This window comes from Carcharhinus amblyrhynchos, chromosome 22 (assembly GCF_965287045.1).
Source record: "Carcharhinus amblyrhynchos chromosome 22, sCarAmb.v2.hapA, whole genome shotgun sequence".
Taxonomy (NCBI): domain Eukaryota; kingdom Metazoa; phylum Chordata; class Chondrichthyes; order Carcharhiniformes; family Carcharhinidae; genus Carcharhinus; species Carcharhinus amblyrhynchos.
The window spans coordinates 20,839,482-20,858,086 of record NC_137345.1 but is presented as its reverse complement, the minus strand read 5'-3'; the positions used below and the strand labels follow the sequence as shown (position 1 = coordinate 20,858,086).

Genomic DNA, 18,605 nt, shown 5'->3' with positions numbered 1-18,605 from the left:
GCATTGATCAGTTGGGATGACATTGTGTGCACACAGTACACTGGGAGATCGGGTGCCTGTGCACTGGCACACCTAGAGCTCAGCAGCCGGCTTTCTGGTGAAATTAGGCTCCATTACTCAGTTAATGGTAGGGCATTGGGGAGAGTGAAAGAACAAAGAGATCTAGGGGTACATGTTCATAGCTCCTTGAAAGTGGAGTCACAGGTAGACGGAGTGGTGAAAAGGCATTCGACATGCTTGGTTTCATCGGTCAGAACATTGAACACAGGAGTTGGGCGTCTTGTTGAAGTTGTTCAAGACGTTGGTAAGGCCACACTTGGAATACTGTGTGCAATTCTGGTCACCCTATTATAGAAAGGATGTTATTAAACTAGAAAGAGTGCAGAAAAGATTTACTAGGATGCTCCCAGGACTTGATGGATTGAGTTAGAAGGAGAGGCTGAATAGACTGGGATCTTTTTCTCTGGAGCATAAGAGGCTGAGGGGTGACCTTATAGAGGTCTATAAAATAATGAGGGATATAGACAAGGTAAATAGTCAATATCTTTTTCCAAAGTTAGGGGAGTTAAAACTGGAGGGCATACATAGGTTTAAGGTGAGAGCGGAGAGATACAAAAGTGTCTAGAGGGGCAATTTTTTCACACAGAGGGTGGTGAGTGTCTGGAACAAGCTGCCAGAGGTAGTAGTAGAGGCGGGTACAATTTTATCTTTTAAAAAGCATTTAGATAGTTACATGTGTACGATAACTATGAAGAGATATGGGCCAAATGTGGGCAATTGGGATTAGTTTAGGTATTTTAAAAAAAATAAGGGCGGCATGGACAAGTTGGGCTGAAAATGTCTCTGACTCTATGACTCCATGTCTTCCCCTGCCCCTGTTGGTGAGAATCGTATTATGGCTTTTCTTCCAGCAAAGTGTCATAAGATTGATTTTTCAATGTTAAACCCGAATAAATGAGTCTGAAACTTTTCCATTTCCTCGCTCATTCAGCACTTAGAATATTTTTGGTAAGATTGGTCCCCTGGTGTTTTCTTTTGAAACAGTACTATTTGATGAAGAAGTATTCACATAAAGCTGCAGGAATATATCTGTAATCTCTAAACATGATGAGTAGTCTGCATGTGACAAAAAAGTCTGATGTACCTCATTGTGCACTGTGATGACTCCAGTTGAACAGTTAGAAACCGCATTTCATAATGTGAGTGTCACATGTTTTGCTTTTTAACTAAATTACATTGGAGGCAAAGATCTATGATGACACAGTGGTTAGCACTGCTGCCTCACAGCTTCAAGGAGCCTGGGTTGATTCCCAGCTTGGGTCAATAACTGTGTGGAGTTGGCACGTTCGCCCCGTGTCTGCCTGGATTTCCTCCGGGCGCTCTGGTTCCCCCCCCCAGTCCAATGATGTGCGAGTTATGTGCATTGGCTACACTAAATTGGCGTGTGGTGTCCTGGGATGTGTAGGTTAGAGGGATTAGCAAGGTAAATGTGTGGAGTTGTGGGAATACTGCCTGGGGTGGGATTATTGTGAGTGCAAACTCGATGGGCCAAATGGCCTCCTTCTGTACTGTAGGGTTTCTATGATGAGACAACATTTTAGTGGGAATGCAGTGAAGAAGTTCAGCTGTATGTTTTGTAGGATTATAGCAAAACTACAGTTTTTTTCTGATTGAAGTTACTTAAACGATAACTAATTAGGAGGAAGTTTCATCTGGTCCACTCTTATTTATTCCTTATGCGTGAACAGAAACTAAATTAGTTAACAAAAGAATAAGGGGAACCTTTGAAGATTAATACACAAGCAACTTAAATGAATTAATTTGCTTCTGAGTACTTCTCAGTGTCATGTCCTGATCTATGCTGTACCAACTGAAAATCTATGCCACTGGGGGAGTTTTCCCTTCTCACCTGCTGCTGGAATCTCAATGGGTAGGGAGCAGATTATGCAAAGTTCCACTGAAAACAGAGATTTTCCAGTTTTGGGGCGAGTGCACTAGAAACTCCTGCCACGTGTCTCCATAGTAGAATTCCTAAAATGCAGAAGGAGGCCATTTGGCCCATTAGGTTTGCACCAACCACATCCCACTCCGGCCCTATTCTCGTAACCCCACATACTTAAATCTGCAAATCCCCTGACACTAGTGTCAACTTAGGATGGCCAATCAACCTAACGCGCACATCTTTGGACTGTGGGAGGAAACTGGAACGCCCAGAGGAAACCCACGCAGACATGAGGAGAATGTCCACAGAGACAGTGACCCGAGGCCAGAATTAAACCCTAGTCCTTGGTGCCGTGAGGCAGCAGTGCTAACACTGTACCACCGTGCTGTGCATATTACTTGCTATACTGTGTTATTTTTCATTCCGAATGCTTTCTGAGAACAAACACAATGAAGCACGCAGCCTTTGATGATAATTTGTAACTTAATATATCAGCTTCCTTGTTAGGATTTGGAATTCAAAGTCTAAATTAGCAGTGGAGCAGAATTATTAGTAATTCTCAGAATTGGATATACACTTGAAAAGAATTGCAGGGCTGCCGCGAAAGACCTGGAAGTGGGCAGGCCAAACTGGGTATCTTTGTCAAAGAGCTGACATAGACCCAATGGTCTGTGAGACCTTTCTTTATAATTCTATGATTGCAATCCTAATGATTATCACCATTCAGCTGGTTAGTTCAAAGGTTTTACTCAGCACCCTACTTTGGGTTGGTATTGATTTCTTAAATACCAAAAATCAATATTTGCTTCAAGATTATATCCACTAATCATTTTAATTTGGAAAAATAAATGTGTCAGGGAAGAATGTAAAAATAGGAAAGGATAATTGCCTTTATTTTTAAAAGATTTGCAATTCCACAGGATACATGCAATAAATTTTCTGTTGCTCTCTTGTAGAGATTTTGTGGCTATGGTGTACTCAAAGACTTGCTGAAGAAAACCTACAAATACTTTGTCAGCATTTGGTCAGATTTCCATATATTTTTTTAAAAACTCGCATTGTGAAAACTCAATTGATTTGCCATCCCAAAGTTATAAACAGAAAGAGTATTTCCTTCATGCTGATTACAGGAGTTTTGTACCACAAGGAGTTAAAATAGTGTGATTAATTGGAGGGAGGGGTATTTCAATTCTGGGTAAGAATTCTAGAAGAGTTAGCAGAAATATCCAGTGATTTAGAGAAAATATAAGACTCAGTCTTGAAGCTTGAGTCTTGACCGGGACAGGTGGGTCTATTCCAGAGCATAAACCTGATGTCATATGCCATTATGATCAGTGCTCTTCTCAATATACTCTTTTCATTTCTTTAAGTTGTCAACATGTCATTTTACATATTGTCCCAAATCATTACACTCTCAGTACATTGCAATCACGACTCTTTATAGATTCCCTACAGTGCAGAGGGAGGTCAATCAGCCCATCAAGTCAGTGCCAACCAAAATCCTACCCAGGTCCTATTCTCGTAAACCCAAATATATGCCCTGCTAATTCCCCGAACACTAGGGTCAATTTAGCATGGCCAATCAACTTAACCAAACATCTTTGGACTGTGGGATGGAACTGGACCACACAGAAGAAACTCATGCAGACATGGAGAGAATGTGCAAACTCCACACAGACTGTAATCTGAGGCTGGAATTGAACCTGAGCCCCTGGCACTGTGTCACCATGCCGCCCCACCATTACAAATCTGTGAAATCCACATCTGGGGTAAATGGTTGAGAATTCCTAGACTGGGGGAGCGGGTAGTTAAGACATGGCCTGAATTCTTTCCACCTGAATACTAATCAATGGTTCCTATCACATATGTGAAAAAAAATCAAATCCATCAATAATGCAATGCACCACCAGCTTAACTTCACAACTTTCCAGAGCAGCAACAATCTGTCTCTGGTGATATCATAGAATCTCTACATTGCAGAAGGGGCCATCTGACCCATCGAATTGGCACTGACTCTCTGACAGAATATCTTATCAGGTCCTCTCCCCCGCCCTGTCCTTGTAACCTTACACACTTATCATGGCTAATCCATTCATTCTACACATTTTGGGACTCTAAGGGGCATTTTAGTTTGGCCAATCCCCTAACCTGCACATCTTTGGAATGTTGGAAAATGATCCCTGGAGGAAACCCAAGCGGACATGGGGAGAATGTGCAAAATCCATGCTGACAGTGACCCGAGGCCAGAATTGAACCCTAGTCCCTGGAGCTGTGAGATAGCAGTGCTAACCACTGTGCCACCATGCCACCCACTTGACCATCTACAATAAGTAACATAGCTTAGTAAAATAGGAACTGGCATTGAAGTGTTTTTATTCAAGTGTTCAGGGGAGAACTGATTCCATTGACTTGAAATGACTTGAGTTTGAAGCTCAAGAACTTGACTGGATAATGTGAGCTGAACAGGAATATATAATGTGTATCAATGCTTTAGTTTCTAATAATAAAATCTTCTGAACTAATCTCTTTATCTGACTACTACTCAACAATGACTAAAGAATTAAAAGGACTCTCAACTCCAACAATTTGGAGAATATGTTTTGACAACCCACAATGGCAGCATCTTCTAAACAATCTGATAAAAATGTCACGATACTGCATGTTATGACAGTTCTGTGTCTCAGATGAATGCCACAATAATTCTTTTCTTCAATGATCCCTCCCTCCATATTGCCTTTTCTATGGTGTCTCCATACTTTGCTCAGGATATAATCTAATCATTTTCACGGACATTCCCTTTTTCCACCCCTTTTTGTCAGGTGGGATAGAGTTCTCTCAGTGAAACTAAACATTGGCATGATATTTGGTATTAAAAGATATAATTAATTTAAGCTACCACAACAACCGTCACCAAGAAATTTCTAATCCTATTAACATTTTAGTTTAAAGTCATTACTAAGTAATGGGAAGTAAATTTGCAAACTGTATTTGATGGTTGTTAACATGTTTTACGTTTTGGGAATTTTAAGGAATTAAATCTTAAACTCTTAAATCTTAAAAAATATTTTTACTTAAAATATTTACTCCCTGAAAATGGAATCCCCAGTTGTGTCTCAAAGAATCATAGAATCCTACAGTGCAGAAGGAGACCATTCAGCTCATCAAATCTGCCCCAATACAATCCCACCCAGACCCAATCCCCACAAATTGACACATTTACGGTAGCTAGTCCCCCTAATACAAAGGGGCAATTTAGCATGGCCAATCCATCTATCCCGCACATCTTTGAACTGTGGGAGGAAACCGAAACACCCGGAGGAAACCCACACAGACAGGAGAATAATGTGCAAACTCCACACTGACAGTGACCCAAGCCAGGACCCAAACTCCACACAGGCAGTAAACCCAAGTCCCTGGCACTGTGAGGCAGCAGTGTTGACTATTGTGCCACTGTGCCACCTTCACCTAACAAGGTACACAGAACAGTTATTTATGAATCAAACAAAATTTATTCAGCAAGATGTTGCATATAATCAACAAAACCAATGAAGAGAATGGTGGGGATTTTGCCCCCGCATTTGCCATGGGTAGATACGGCAATGTGGACTCAAAATCCTGCGAGAGACCACAAATGAGAATCTTGCCGACATGATCGTTTCCCCCCGCTTCCCCACCAGCGACATAATGCGGTTCACCTCCAGGAAGGTCGAGAACCAAATTTAAATACATTACTGTGTCACTAATAGGCTTCCCTGCTGTATCGTCACTCCACATTTGGATCCCCTCCCTCGCTGATGTGACGTCACGTCAGCAAGGTTTATGTCAGGTATGGGGCAATACGCACCAGGTGAATAGACCACGTAGGGATACACAGGTAGGTGCAGCCCCCAGGGCTGAGAAGGCCAGATGGGGCTTCCTCTGGGGAGGGCCACAGGGATGTTTTCCCTATGTGTCAGGGCGGAAGGTGGGGGAGAGGGAGAGGGATTCCCCATGTGTATACGGATGGGCATTCTCAATGGGTGGGTGCTTTGTTTTTATCTTTAGTGCTGGAGATCGGGGTGCCCTTTAAAAAAAAGTGCACTGTTGTCTGGAAAGGTGCCGTTTCTGGCTCTTTCAATGCCCACCCCATGCCAGCATGACAACATGGGACATGACTTCAGCATTCTTTTTATCAAGTGTTGGAAAATATGGTGAGAAAGGTCAGCTGTGCAGCTGGTGTACTGCACCCTGCTTTTCTCACCCGAACCAACATTTCTTCCCAGCGTGAAAGTTTGTTATCTCTCAAGGTCCAGGTTTTCTTAGGTGCTGCCAGCACAGAGAATGCCTTTCTTCTCCTGTTTCTGAAGCAATATTACACTGAACACTGGCAGGATTTTCCAGCCATACTTGCCCCAAAACTGGAAAATCCCACCCAAAGTCAACAGCCTTTTACATGGCCTGCACTTCGCCCGCTACAATTCCCGTGGCAGGTGGGATTGGAAAATTCCCTCCAGTGTCTCAGAAGAATTACACCACAGGAATGATGGTAAACTGTGCCAACAAAGTCTCTGATTTCCCAACTTTTATCTCTAATTCTGTCTGTTCACCTTCCTTATTAGGAAATAATCCAAATGAACCTTTTTAATTGGCTTAGGCAAGAGTCATCTAGTATCACCCCAACTCTAACTAGAATCATGTAGATGAAAGACAAATGTCCATCTCTATCTCCTTAGACTCCATGAGTGACATTTCATTGTTAGCATATGATACATCCTTGTTGATAAAGAGCAGTTATACAAACAATGTTGCATCCTTTTATCAATAATACAACCTATCCCAAACAATCCCTATCAACCTATTGTCCTTTTTCCGTGAATACTAAGACATTTAAGAGTAATAATTCCTGCCATAATGTCAGGGACAGAATCGCTTTTTAAAACATAACTGTTCAGATTTGGTGCATAGATTTAGGTAGCAGGCGAGTCAAAGCTTAATAAAACACATGTCTCTTCTTTAATGATAAGGGCCAGGACTCTCTGGCTGTTCAACCAGTGGGATTCTCCCATCCCACCAGCAGCACAACCCTCCCCATGGTGGCTGGTGGGGTAACCATAGTGGAAAATCTAATTGACAGCGGTGCGACCAGAGAATCCTGCCGTGAGCGAACAGCACGTCATCTTCTACTTTCGGAAAACATGGGCCTGGGAGGCCAGAGAATCTCACCTATTTTGTCACACTAAGTTCAGCCTGCTGAGTTCAAACCCTTTGCTTATTTCTTTAAAGCTAACAAGAAGCCTTGAATTGCACATTGTGCAATTATTACAAAGGAAATTGCTTGAATCCAGGCTTTTCGACACACTTAAACTTACTAAGTGCATCAAGGACAGGTTCTTACAAACGACTGCTGTCCTGTTCCCAGGCTGCCTTAACTGTTAATTGTCTGGCGAGCAGAAATTCACACGGAACTGTCTAAAAAGATATCTGAGGCAAAACCATAAAATGTTATTTCAAATCAATACAGAATCCTAAAAATTAGTAGTATTATCAAAATCTTACAATGTTTTGATACAAAACTGGGAAAATAGCAGATGGTCTGTCTTTTTATTCTGGAGGTCACTGATATTTATGTTCCAGAGTTTTGGCCTCTTGAGTAGCTGGAAACCTCATCATTCTGGTATAACAAATGCACAATTCACTGAAACAAATTAAACATACTCCTCACATCAAATTAAATTATGTTTCACTCGATGTTCCTAGGCCAACATTTTTATTGAAAATGTGGTATTCAGCTCATGCTGAGGCATGGTGTAGTTAATACTTTTCCATTTTAAAATGATTGTGCAACCGTAGTGGTTGACAGGGTAAGTAACTTTTTGTCGGGTGGCACGGAGACACAGTGGTTAGCGTTGCTGCCTCACAGCGCCAGGCACCCGTGTTCGATTGCAGCTCTGTGTGGAGTTTGTACATTCTCCCTGTGCCTGCATGGGTTTCCTCCGGGTGCTGCTGTTTCCTCCCACAGTCCAGAGATGTGCGGGTTAGGTTGCCCCTTAGTGTCAGGGGGACTAGCGTCCTACATGCCTAGGGTTACAGGGATAGGGTCTGGGTGGAATCGTTGTTGGTGTAGGTTCAATGGACTGAATGGGCACCTTCTGCACTGCATCGATTCTATGAATCTATGGTAACATGCCTCACAAAACCACCGATGTCTATTGCAGGTGAATATATTTTAGCTCTCCTTTTCCTAATGCGGTTCATACCCATGAAAAGAAAACCCCAACATGCAACTTCAACACAGTAACTTTGTTATTTCGTCAGTCATGTATCAGATTCACAAATCTTTCTTACAATACTTTGTTTTAGGAGCACAGGGAGCTCTTGCATCGAAAATCTATGGTGAGTGTTGATAGATTAATCTGGATGTTTATTAATAGTCTGGCAGTTTGGCAGACTAAAACAGCTTGTAAAATGTCAGGCTGATAACCTAATGTTATTCACCTGCTACTTAAAGTAAATTCCCATGAATTCAATGGGAGTAACCAAACAGAGAGAGTGTAAATGTCTTCAGATCTTATCAAGTACATTGATTTCTCTTATTCTTTCATGGGATGTGGACGTCGCTGCCTGGGTTAACATTTGTCACCCAACCCTAATGGCCCTTGAACTGAATGGCTGGAATTTTACCGCAGAACAGCTTTCTCCGTTGGCCTGGGTGAGATCTTACGAGCCTTGGGCGGGCAAAGCAGTAAAATTCCAGCAAATGACTTACTAGGCCATTTAACCACATTACTGTGGGTCAGGGGTCACACGTAGACCAGAGTAGGTAAGGACAATAGACTTCCTTCCTTAAAGAACATTAATGAATCAGATAGTTTTTTACGACAATCAATGCTAGTTCATGGACACCATTACTGAGACTAGCTCCCAATTCCAGGTTGCTTTACTGGAATTTAAATTCCATCTGACGCGTAGTGGAATTTGAACCTGTGTCCTTTGAGTAGTTACCTGGGCATCTGGGTTACTAGTCCAATGTCGTCACCACTGCACTCAATGGGCCTGATTTTACCATTTTCATTCTAAGTGCCCCCCTCAGAGAACGATCTGGCCTCACTCCCCTTCCAGAAAATGGTCTGGCCTCACTCACCTTCACCCCCACACCCACTTTCAGAGAATGATCTGGCCTCACTCACCCTCCCAGAGGAACATCTGACCCGCCTTCTTCTCCCTCCCCACCAGACAACGATCAGCCCCCCCCACCCACCCCAATCACCAGGCAATGATCGGCCCTCCCGCAGTGACCCCCCCCACCCCCAAATAACCAGAAACGATAGGGCCTCCCTTCCCCCCACCTCCCCGCCAGAAATACATCTGACCCGCCTCCCTCCTCCCCCGCTACCACCAATCTGAGTCAGAAAGCCGTTGGAAGTGCTGAACTCGTTCTTCTGGAACTGGAGCACCCGATTCAGACTTTTATTCAGCAGGTCTATTACAGCGCGGTTCCTGATTGGCAAACGCAGCGGTAAAGGGGGAAATGCCGATAAAGTTTGCGGGCAGTTCATTAATTCAATTGAGATACATGCAAATGCATTTCAATCGCCGTTGCGCCTGTTTTGGGCGTGAATCAGATCGTCACCATTCCCGGGTTTCGATAAAGTAGCTCTCTGCGTGGACATGGGCAAGGATCGCATTAATAGACTCACACCCGACTTTGCCATGTTTTTGTGCCCGAAAACAGGCATGACACAATGGTAAAATAGAGCCCAAGGTGCCCCCATAACTAACTGTGAATGTTAATGTGAGTTGTTTTCGATAAATGACCTGTGAGACCCATGATTAAACTGCAGCAGAGAGTTTACCATTTCAAGCAATGTTAGGGACTGTTGCCATATTATTTTCTCAACTTGCTAATTGCTACAAACTGCATTTCCGCTCTGCCAGGATTCTACCCACACTTGACACTGACAACAAAATGTAGTGCCCAGCTTTCATTTTAGTTGATCTCTTTGGAGCTAGCCTAGCTGAGAAATGGTAAGTAACCAATTGGTAATGCCACTTATTTTTTTTGAACCCATTCACAGATTCACATCTCTGCTAAAGCCAGCATTTTACTGCCCTTCCCTAATTGTCCTGGATAAAGGTAACGGTGAGCCACTTTCTTGACTCCAATTGATTGGCTTGCAAAGTCGTATCAGAGGATAGTTAGAAGCTATGATAGTTCGAAATTTCAGATTCACAGGAAAGCTGGCGTAAATCATGCTGGTTTTTCCAGTGCAATTCAGACAATAGTCTCCCACCTGCTGTGCAATGCAGAGGTCACAGTCAGGAATATCATTAAAACTTCGGGGAGGTGAGCCTATGCCTGCCAGAGGCTGACAGTTCTGAGCATCAGTGTAAGTCCAGTGTCAGCCTATAGTTTGCTGGCTAGCTCAATCGCTAGCCAGTCCAGGACCCTCTTAGTGCTGTACTTCCAATCTCCCACAGCCCAATCGTGGCTCCCGCCCATTCCTGGGCCAGCCCTCAACCTCCTGCTATACCAGAGTGCTCGATTTCCAGCTCTTCCCCTCCCCGCAGAACCCCACCCCTAGCAGACCACCCCTGGCTGACCACATACCCCCTCCCCCCCCCCCCCCCCCCCCCCGTGATTGCTGGCCTCCCTCAAGCCCCGACTGCTCCCCATGCAGAATGGCAGCAGAACTCCCCACCCCTACGAATCGCCCCCCCCCTAGACCCTGTCCCTAGCTGGCACCATCCCCTTGGCACTGCCCCATCCACGATGGGCAGCCTGAACCCTGTTGGAGTGAAATACTGCTGGTGGGGCTGGAGATTCTAACATGCCCAGTTAATTGAGTCCCAGACCCGTTAATTACGTTTAAATTGCATTTAAACACTATTCAAATATTAGCCCTGCCTCCCAGCCGATTTCCAGCCTCATGCAGACGCTGCTGGAAATCCAGGCCTGGGGAGGCGCAATCACGGGGTGAACACTAGCCAGAATTCCGTGAATCGGCCAACGTGCGATTCTTCCAACCCCAGATGGGGGAATTGCCCCCTTATGTGTCTCCCCGATTCTTGGTAAATGTTAGAGCGTAGGCTTGGGGAATTCAGCAAGAATTTCAGTGATTGTTGTAAGAGGCATACCAAGATGTTAAATGTAACATTCCATTTCTTGCTATATGTTTCCAGCAGGAAAACATGCCGGCACGGACACATTTGAAAAATGTGGTATGCAGCAGCTGGGATTCACCTGAACAATGCCTGGAGCTGTCTCTGGTGTTCAGGATGGAGGCCACTGGCCTCTGGTCTAAGGAACGCCATGGCAGTAGGTTGGGGGAGCATTTATAGGTGGACCTTCCAGATTCAGTATCCTGGAGGGTGGTCCATCTTTCAACCTCAGAATGTTCCTGGAGATCCATCTTCTTTCTCAGGAACTCCGCCTTCTTTCTTCAATAGTGGGTCAGTGATGTTGGGCACCTTTTCAATATAGCGCCCAGATAAGGTGGTAGACTATACACCATCAAATCTGCCCCACCATGGAATATGGCGCAAAACACCCAAGTGCATAATTAAGGAGGTTGAGGTCAGAAGATTTTGTGTGTTTACCTGTTGGCCCCCTCAGTGGAAAACACTCCACATTCCTAAGGACTTAGTCCCAGGAAGGAAAAATTTTGCCCATTATGTTTACAGGCCATAAGGTCTAACTTAGAAGAATCCATTACCATCTGTTCATTACTTGTCCTCAAATAATTATTCAATCAATGCTCACAATGTGTATATACTTAACCTCAATTAGTACAATAACATTAGCATTAGCACTTCTGATACTGATTGAAGGTTCAGGCTTTAGCACCGGCGGAAATAATGTGGAAATTTTTAAGTTACAATGTATTACTCAGTGCTTGCACACTATGAGTGCACCTAAGACAGAATGAATGATACTTTAGTCCTGACTTTTCATCACTTTCTGATCTGCAGCAAAGTGTTCTCCAGTTCAATGTTAGCAGAGAAGTGTGGCTAGGCCATGAGAGGGAGCATAGTGAAAGTGGTTATAGAAAGGGTGCTTTAGTGAAAGCCTTTCATTTTTCACCTTCACAATGTAGGGAGCAGGGCTTTGGAGGCTCCAAAGCCATAAAGATATCCATTAAGAGATAGTCAGCAGTTAGAACATCCCGCTTTTAGCTTTGCTGAAACTACAAGGCTGTGCCAGATAGAAGTACAAAGGAAAGGAAGAGGAAAAATTTGTAGTTGCATGTAGGTATATTATACATTGTGATAGAATTCATACAGTACAGAAAGAGGCCATTTGGCCCATTCAGTTTGCGCTGACTCAGCTTCTTACCCAGGCCCCCACCCATCCATCCTATCCCTGTAACTCCTGGACATTTACCATGGCTAATCCACCGAACCGACACAACTTGGTACAATTTAACATGGCCAATCCACCTAACCTGCACATCTTTGGTCTGTTGAGGAAACCGGAGCGCGCAAAAGGAAACCCATGGAGACAAAGGAAGAATCTGCAATTTCCATGCAGACAGTGATCCAAGACCAGAATTGAACCTGGGTCCTTGGCACTGTGAGGTGTCTGTTTTAATGTGTGGCATAAAGATTATTTTTGCACCACTTTTTATCTTGCTAATTCTTGATTGCTTGGTGGGCAGTTGATGAATGGGAGGATATAAATTGGCGCTGAGCAATGTTGACTGGGAAAGGAAGGCAGGGCAGAGACAAAAGAGAAAATCAAGGGCAGGAGTGATACTAAGTCACTGTTAAAGTGTGGGCACAGGATCCAGTTGGTAGCAAGCCTCCTTCCAGCCACTTGCTATAAAAACAACCATTGGGAAATGTTAACTCTATTGAAACTGCAGGAACAAAATTGTAATTTTTTTTCTAAACTGCACCAGATTATCTGTAAACTAACATACTCCAGAGATTTTTTTTTAAACTCCATCTGACAGCTGCAGCCAGTTTTTCTACTTTTAAAGGGCCGGGGATTTAAATATCTATCATCAATTGATGCAACACACTGATAGATCAGATTGCTAAAACTCAATTGACACTTCTAAAGTGTGCAAAGTCACCATCAAAATGTGTAAAGTATCTGTTTAACCACAGTAAACAAATCATTTTAAATTAACAAGTAAGAAAGCAGCTTTGAGTATTGTGTGATTACTGGCATAGTTCCCTATTATGCCATCAGCCCCTCGAAGTGCTAATGAATTCTTGCCTTACCTTGACTATGAAGTTCTCGGAAGCTTGGGAAACTCACGGAGCTGATATTAAACAGCAAAAAACCATGTTAATATCACTGTAATTAAACAATGAATATATTGACAATCTGCTTCTTCTATGGGATGTACGCCCACGCTGTCTGATGTTAAACGTGGATGTGGGAGGATAACAACCAACAGACTTCCATTTTTCTTTTGGAAACCTGTGCAGACTTGAGGGCCAAAAAGCCTCTTAGTGCACTGTAGGTAGGAATTTTATGGAAATCATTTTGTAGTTTCCTGGAAGTTACAACTATTCAAGTTCCACATTATACTGGTTTCCACTATTTCATCATAATAAAGTAACTTGAAGGAATTAGAACAATTCAACAACTCACCAACATGTTCAAATCTACTAATAGCCTGTCTGTTAATCAAATCCAATTAGCACACATGATGAATCAGTTAGCGGCTAACTCAGCAATTTCGTACTCACTCCATTTAAGGCCAAACACTATTTACTCATTTAGTTGCCTTCATGCTTTGCTGGTCTTGTAGAATTCAATGCTGTAACAATAAATGTGAGAGATTACAGCATACATTACACATTTTATTATTATGATCAATGAACAGCTTAAAAGTAAGCAACAATTTGAATTTACTTTAATGGATGAGCATGACATGTTTCAACTGATACACCCGAGGCCTGAATTGAACGTGGGTCCCTGGCACTGTGAGGTAGCAGTCCTAACGACTGCACCATCCTGATACCAATTCAGTTTGATGGTTTTCTGAAGACCTTTACTCAGTTTGGACATTTTGCCATGGTCACTAGAGCTTTGTTTGTTGTTTTATGCCATTTATCTTTGAGCCTGAATAGTGATTATCATCAGACTGTTTGGCCATGGAGATCATCACAATGGATCTGATCCTGTCTCCTCCTGATATTCCTACATGCACAATTTTGAGCAAATATCAATGGATCACAATCATTGATGGGATCCCTGGACGCTTGGTTTTCTCAGTACAGAAGATCATAGAAGTTAAAATACAGAAAGAGATCATTATCCCCATTCTATCTAACATTCCCAACAATGCAGCTAACTTTTGGCCCATTCAGTAACCTAAAATTATGATTTGATTGTTAAAAAAAACCCTGCAACTACATTATATATGACCGTGAGTAACTCATCAGGCATGTTTGTTAATTACATGAGGAGGTGATAGCATAGTTGTATTGTCAATAGACTAGTAATTCAGGGACCCAGAGTAACTAATCCTGTGGGGACCCAGGATTAAATCTCACAACAGGTGGTGAAATTTGAATTCAATATAATCTGGACTTGAAAAAGTCTAATGATGATGCTGAGGCGATGGTCTTGTTGTATTATCACTAGAATATAAATCCAAAAACTCAGCTAATGTTTTGGGGACCCGAGTTCGAACCAGTCGAAGTTCGGTGGTGGAATTTGAATTCAGTAAAGACTATCTGGAATTAAGAATTTACTGATGACCAGGACACCATTGTTGATTGTTGGAAAAACGCACTTGGCTCACCAATGTCCATGAGGGAAGGAAATCTGCTGCCTTTACCCAGTCTGGCCTACATGTGACTCCAGAGCCACGGCTATGTGGTTGACTCTCAGCTGCCCTCGGGCAACTAGGGATGGCAATAAATGTTGGCCAGCCAGCGATACCCATGTTTCGAAAATGAATTACAAAAACATTGATGTAAAACCCCACCTGGTTCGCTAACGTCCTTTAGGAAAGAAGATCGGCTGTAATTACCTGGTTGGTCTACATAAGACTCCAGATGCACAGCAACTGCCCCTGAAATGGCCTAGCAAATCACTCAGTTAAGAGCAATAAAGGATGGACAAAAATGTTGACCCGGCCAACGATGTCCAATCCCATGAATGAGGTAAAAAAAAGTTTGCTTTTCCACATCTAAAAATGTCCTGGTTTTAGAGCTGATAACACCAACTAATGTAGTTTGAAAGATAAACATAATAAGCGAGCAAAGTTTTACAGAACATCTATTAAGAGAAAGTATACTAAACATAAGATAGAGGAGCAGTCATTACCGATTAACCACTTACGTACTGTACATCTGTCAAATTCCCAGACCAGTAAACATAATGAATCATATTTTGCAATAATTAAAAAGGTCAAATTTATCGATTAGCTTGCCTACTGAGTGTCCATAAAAGGAAGAATTGGAATTCCCTCATTGCACTAGCATTGTCCAGCACTGTGCAACATGAAGCTAATACTGGTCTTCCTAGCTTGCTGCATTGCATATGGAATAGCAGCTCCAGAGAGAGGATTGTTTCTGAACCTGGTAAGATTATGTGGAAACATTTCGTACACCAACTATGCACACAAGGCAATGCAATATCAGTGAACGGTGGTGAGATTATTCTGAAAGAGGTTACACATACTATTATTGACTCAGTACCATGCTTTAGGGGCATGGTTCCTTTGCTTGCAACCTCAGCTGAAATCCTAGAAAAGTAGTGTCATTTTTGTTTAAGCTTAAATGACCTCTCCAGTCAAGTTATGAAAATGGGTGCGGGAAGACTCAGTTAAATTGGCTGAAATGTTTAGGGAACCTTTACCTGTCGTAACAAGGATGTTTTCTCTTTATTTAATAAATCAACATGTCAGAACTTAGAACTGTTTTGGGCTTTGACCAAAAATATGTTGAACGAAAGACCTAAGGACAACATGTCTGTTTAGTAAAATAATTCAAAAGAAAGCTGGTTGATTGACTGTTTTACGGAAGTGATTGATACTAACGTGCTCTCTAAAAATGTATAGTAGTTTTAGAGATCTTCACTTGCAATTTTTCCATATCATTCATGTTAATAATACCAGTCTATTTTCCTTGTTGTATTTTCAAAATACGAGAGTTGTATTGGAAAGAGTGCAGAAGAGACTTATCCGCATGTTGCCTGGTTTGGAGGATATGGACTATGAAGAAAGGTTGAACAAATTTGGACTGTTTTCTTTGGAGCATCAGAGGATGAGGGGGGACCTGATAGAGGTTCACAAGATTATGACAGGATTGGATAGAGTGGGTAGTCAGAGTCTTTTTCCCAGGGTTAAAGGATCAATTTCTTGGGGCATAGGTTGAAAGTGAAAGGGGGAAAATTTAAAAGAGATGTAAGAGACAAGTTTTTCACACAGAGGGTGGTGAATGCCTGGAACCTGCTGCTGAAGGAGGTGGTGGAAGCAGATTCTATAGCAATGTTCAAGAGGTGTCCGGATAGATACGTGAATAGGCGGGGAATAGAGGGATATGGACCATGTAGTGGTTAGAAAGTATTAGAATAGAAAGGCATCTATGTTGGCACAGACTTGGGGGCTGAAGGGCCTGTTCCTGCGCTGTACTGTTCCTTGTGTGGCAAGTAATCTGTTGGATACATTTTAGAAATTGCATTTCAGAACCACACAATTAATTTGGCTGTTTGATTGTGACAAGTAATGTGTTGGATACATTTTTAGAAATTGCATTTCACAACCACACAATTAATTTGGCTGTTTGATTGTAACATGCAGAACATGTGTGTTATCTTCTTAAAAGGATAATGGAGAGCTCTGTGTTAAAAGCTTTCAATGCAAGAGTCGTTGCTGCCATAGAGAAACTGGACTGAGTCTTGCAAGGTGTGCTGATAGAAGTGCTGAAGGATACGAATGCTCAAGTCATGTAAGTACTCAATTTTAAAGTGATCTTCACTAATATCAAAAATAGTCATTTTTTCAGTCATTGGTGGGATCCAAACATAAATGGAAATATTTATTCTGATTGCTGTATCATTGCACTCCTGAGGTCTCTTTGCTGCTTATTATTGCGGCAAAACGCTATTCACCTTCATCATAACAATCCCTATATTCCAAATATCATTCATTCTGTAAATAACATGATAATGCATTATATAAATGTAAAAAATTCCACATCTGTTCTTGTGTAAAGCACACTTATTCTTGTTAATCTTGCCCCATCAGTTTCTTCCAAATTTGCAATTTTAAGAAGGGAAAGTTTATATTTGTGGAGTACCTTCTTTAACGTCAGGATACTTCCAAGTGCTTCAGAGCCTATTAAGTATTTTGAGGGGTTGCAATGTGCACAGTACAGCTGTCAGTTCACAGACAGCTGGATCCCACAAGTAGCAATGTGATAAGACCAGATAATCTGTTTTGGTGACTGAGGATAAATATTGCCCATACACCAGGGAGAACTTCCCTTTGGTTTGGCAATAATGGGGTGGGGGCATGGTGAAGGATACGATTAGATTTGCTGTCAATCTTTGCCTTGTTCAAACAAATCCAACCATTATTGTGGTATTGCACTGCCTGTAATGATGATTAAATTTGATTTATGGCTACACAATCTTGACATGCAGCAATCCCAGGTTCACTTAAAAAAAAAGTAAATACTCCAACCCTAGGATCACTGATTTCCTGAGCCTATTTATGTAATTGAGGAAATATTGAAACTGTGTCTCTCCTTTCAGCTCCTGTATGATATCTATTACAAATGTCCCTGTCAGAAAGGTCTGAAGTGTGACGGTGATAAATCCATCATCGGTTCAATAACAAACACCAACTTTGGTACCTGCAAGGATCCAACCAGCATTCCTTAATTCATAAAGACAAGCAACGTGCCATAAAGCCAATTTCATTGATCGACTTTACTCCAATGAACGTAAAATTGCAGTACATGTATCCAAATCTTGCTAATATGGATGTAACCAAAACGCTCATGTGAATACAAGATTGCAGACATTCATTCTGAACTATTAGGTGAATTGTTGCAAGCAATCTTGTTCTGCATATGAAGCAAATGCAACTTTTAATATTCGGTCCAAACTAATGCTAATGCATTTAATAATTCATTCTATTCTGACTTGCTATTTTTCTCCAAATATCTTTTGCGTCTTAAACTCACCATTAATGTCTAAGTGCTGTTAAATGTTTTTTTCTGAAATATAGCACAATATTGCGCAAGGTAAAGGATAATGGAACTGCAAATTTACCCCTTTAATATCTAACTTTCAGCTATAATGAAATTATAATATTGTTAAAGCAAATTATTCCATTTTAATTTCCTGTTTGGGTGGACTTTATGCCTTGCTCTAAAAACGATAATAAAGAAAGGATTTGTTCAACGATTCAAATATCTATTAAATGAATTGCATATTCAATTCACTGTCTTCATTGCCATTTGTTTCAAAGGTACAAGGTGTTATTCTAAATGATAATTTACAGAATGTTCATCAAATATCTGTAAAATCAATGTGATCTGTTTGCGAACCACTTAATATTGAGGTTTTCAGGTTAGTTCCCATCAATGTTATTTGCAGGGATCAGTGGCAACAGCCAGAACTCACACTTCATTAGAGGAATGTGTGGAGGCATAGAAGCAGCTGATTTTTCACTCGGGGTAACACCCATTTCTTAATAGCACACACGTCATG

The 18,605-nt window shown here is 41.9% G+C and overlaps 1 protein-coding gene across 1 annotated transcript; it reads left to right on the top strand.

Moving 5' to 3' along the window:
* Positions 1-15,385: 15,385 nt before the first annotated feature.
* Positions 15,386-17,771, top strand: LOC145356770 (colipase-like). Its single transcript, XM_080209637.1, has 3 exons — positions 15,386-15,466; positions 16,712-16,834; positions 17,643-17,771. Exons 1-3 carry the CDS (start codon positions 15,386-15,388, stop codon positions 17,769-17,771), a joined length of 333 nt encoding a protein of 110 aa, XP_080065763.1.
* The last annotated feature ends 834 nt before the right edge of the window (positions 17,772-18,605 follow it).

Excerpts from the sequence above, each read along its gene's own strand:
- LOC145356770 (XM_080209637.1), top strand. The coding sequence starts at position 15,386 with ATGAAGCTAATACTGGTCTTCCTAGCTTGCTGCATTGCATATGGAATA. Across the intron at positions 15,467-16,711 it reads GAGGATTGTTTCTGAACCTG|GATAATGGAGAGCTCTGTGT; the intron begins GTAAGATTATGT and ends TCTTCTTAAAAG. Across the intron at positions 16,835-17,642 it reads GATACGAATGCTCAAGTCAT|CTCCTGTATGATATCTATTA; the intron begins GTAAGTACTCAA and ends CTCTCCTTTCAG.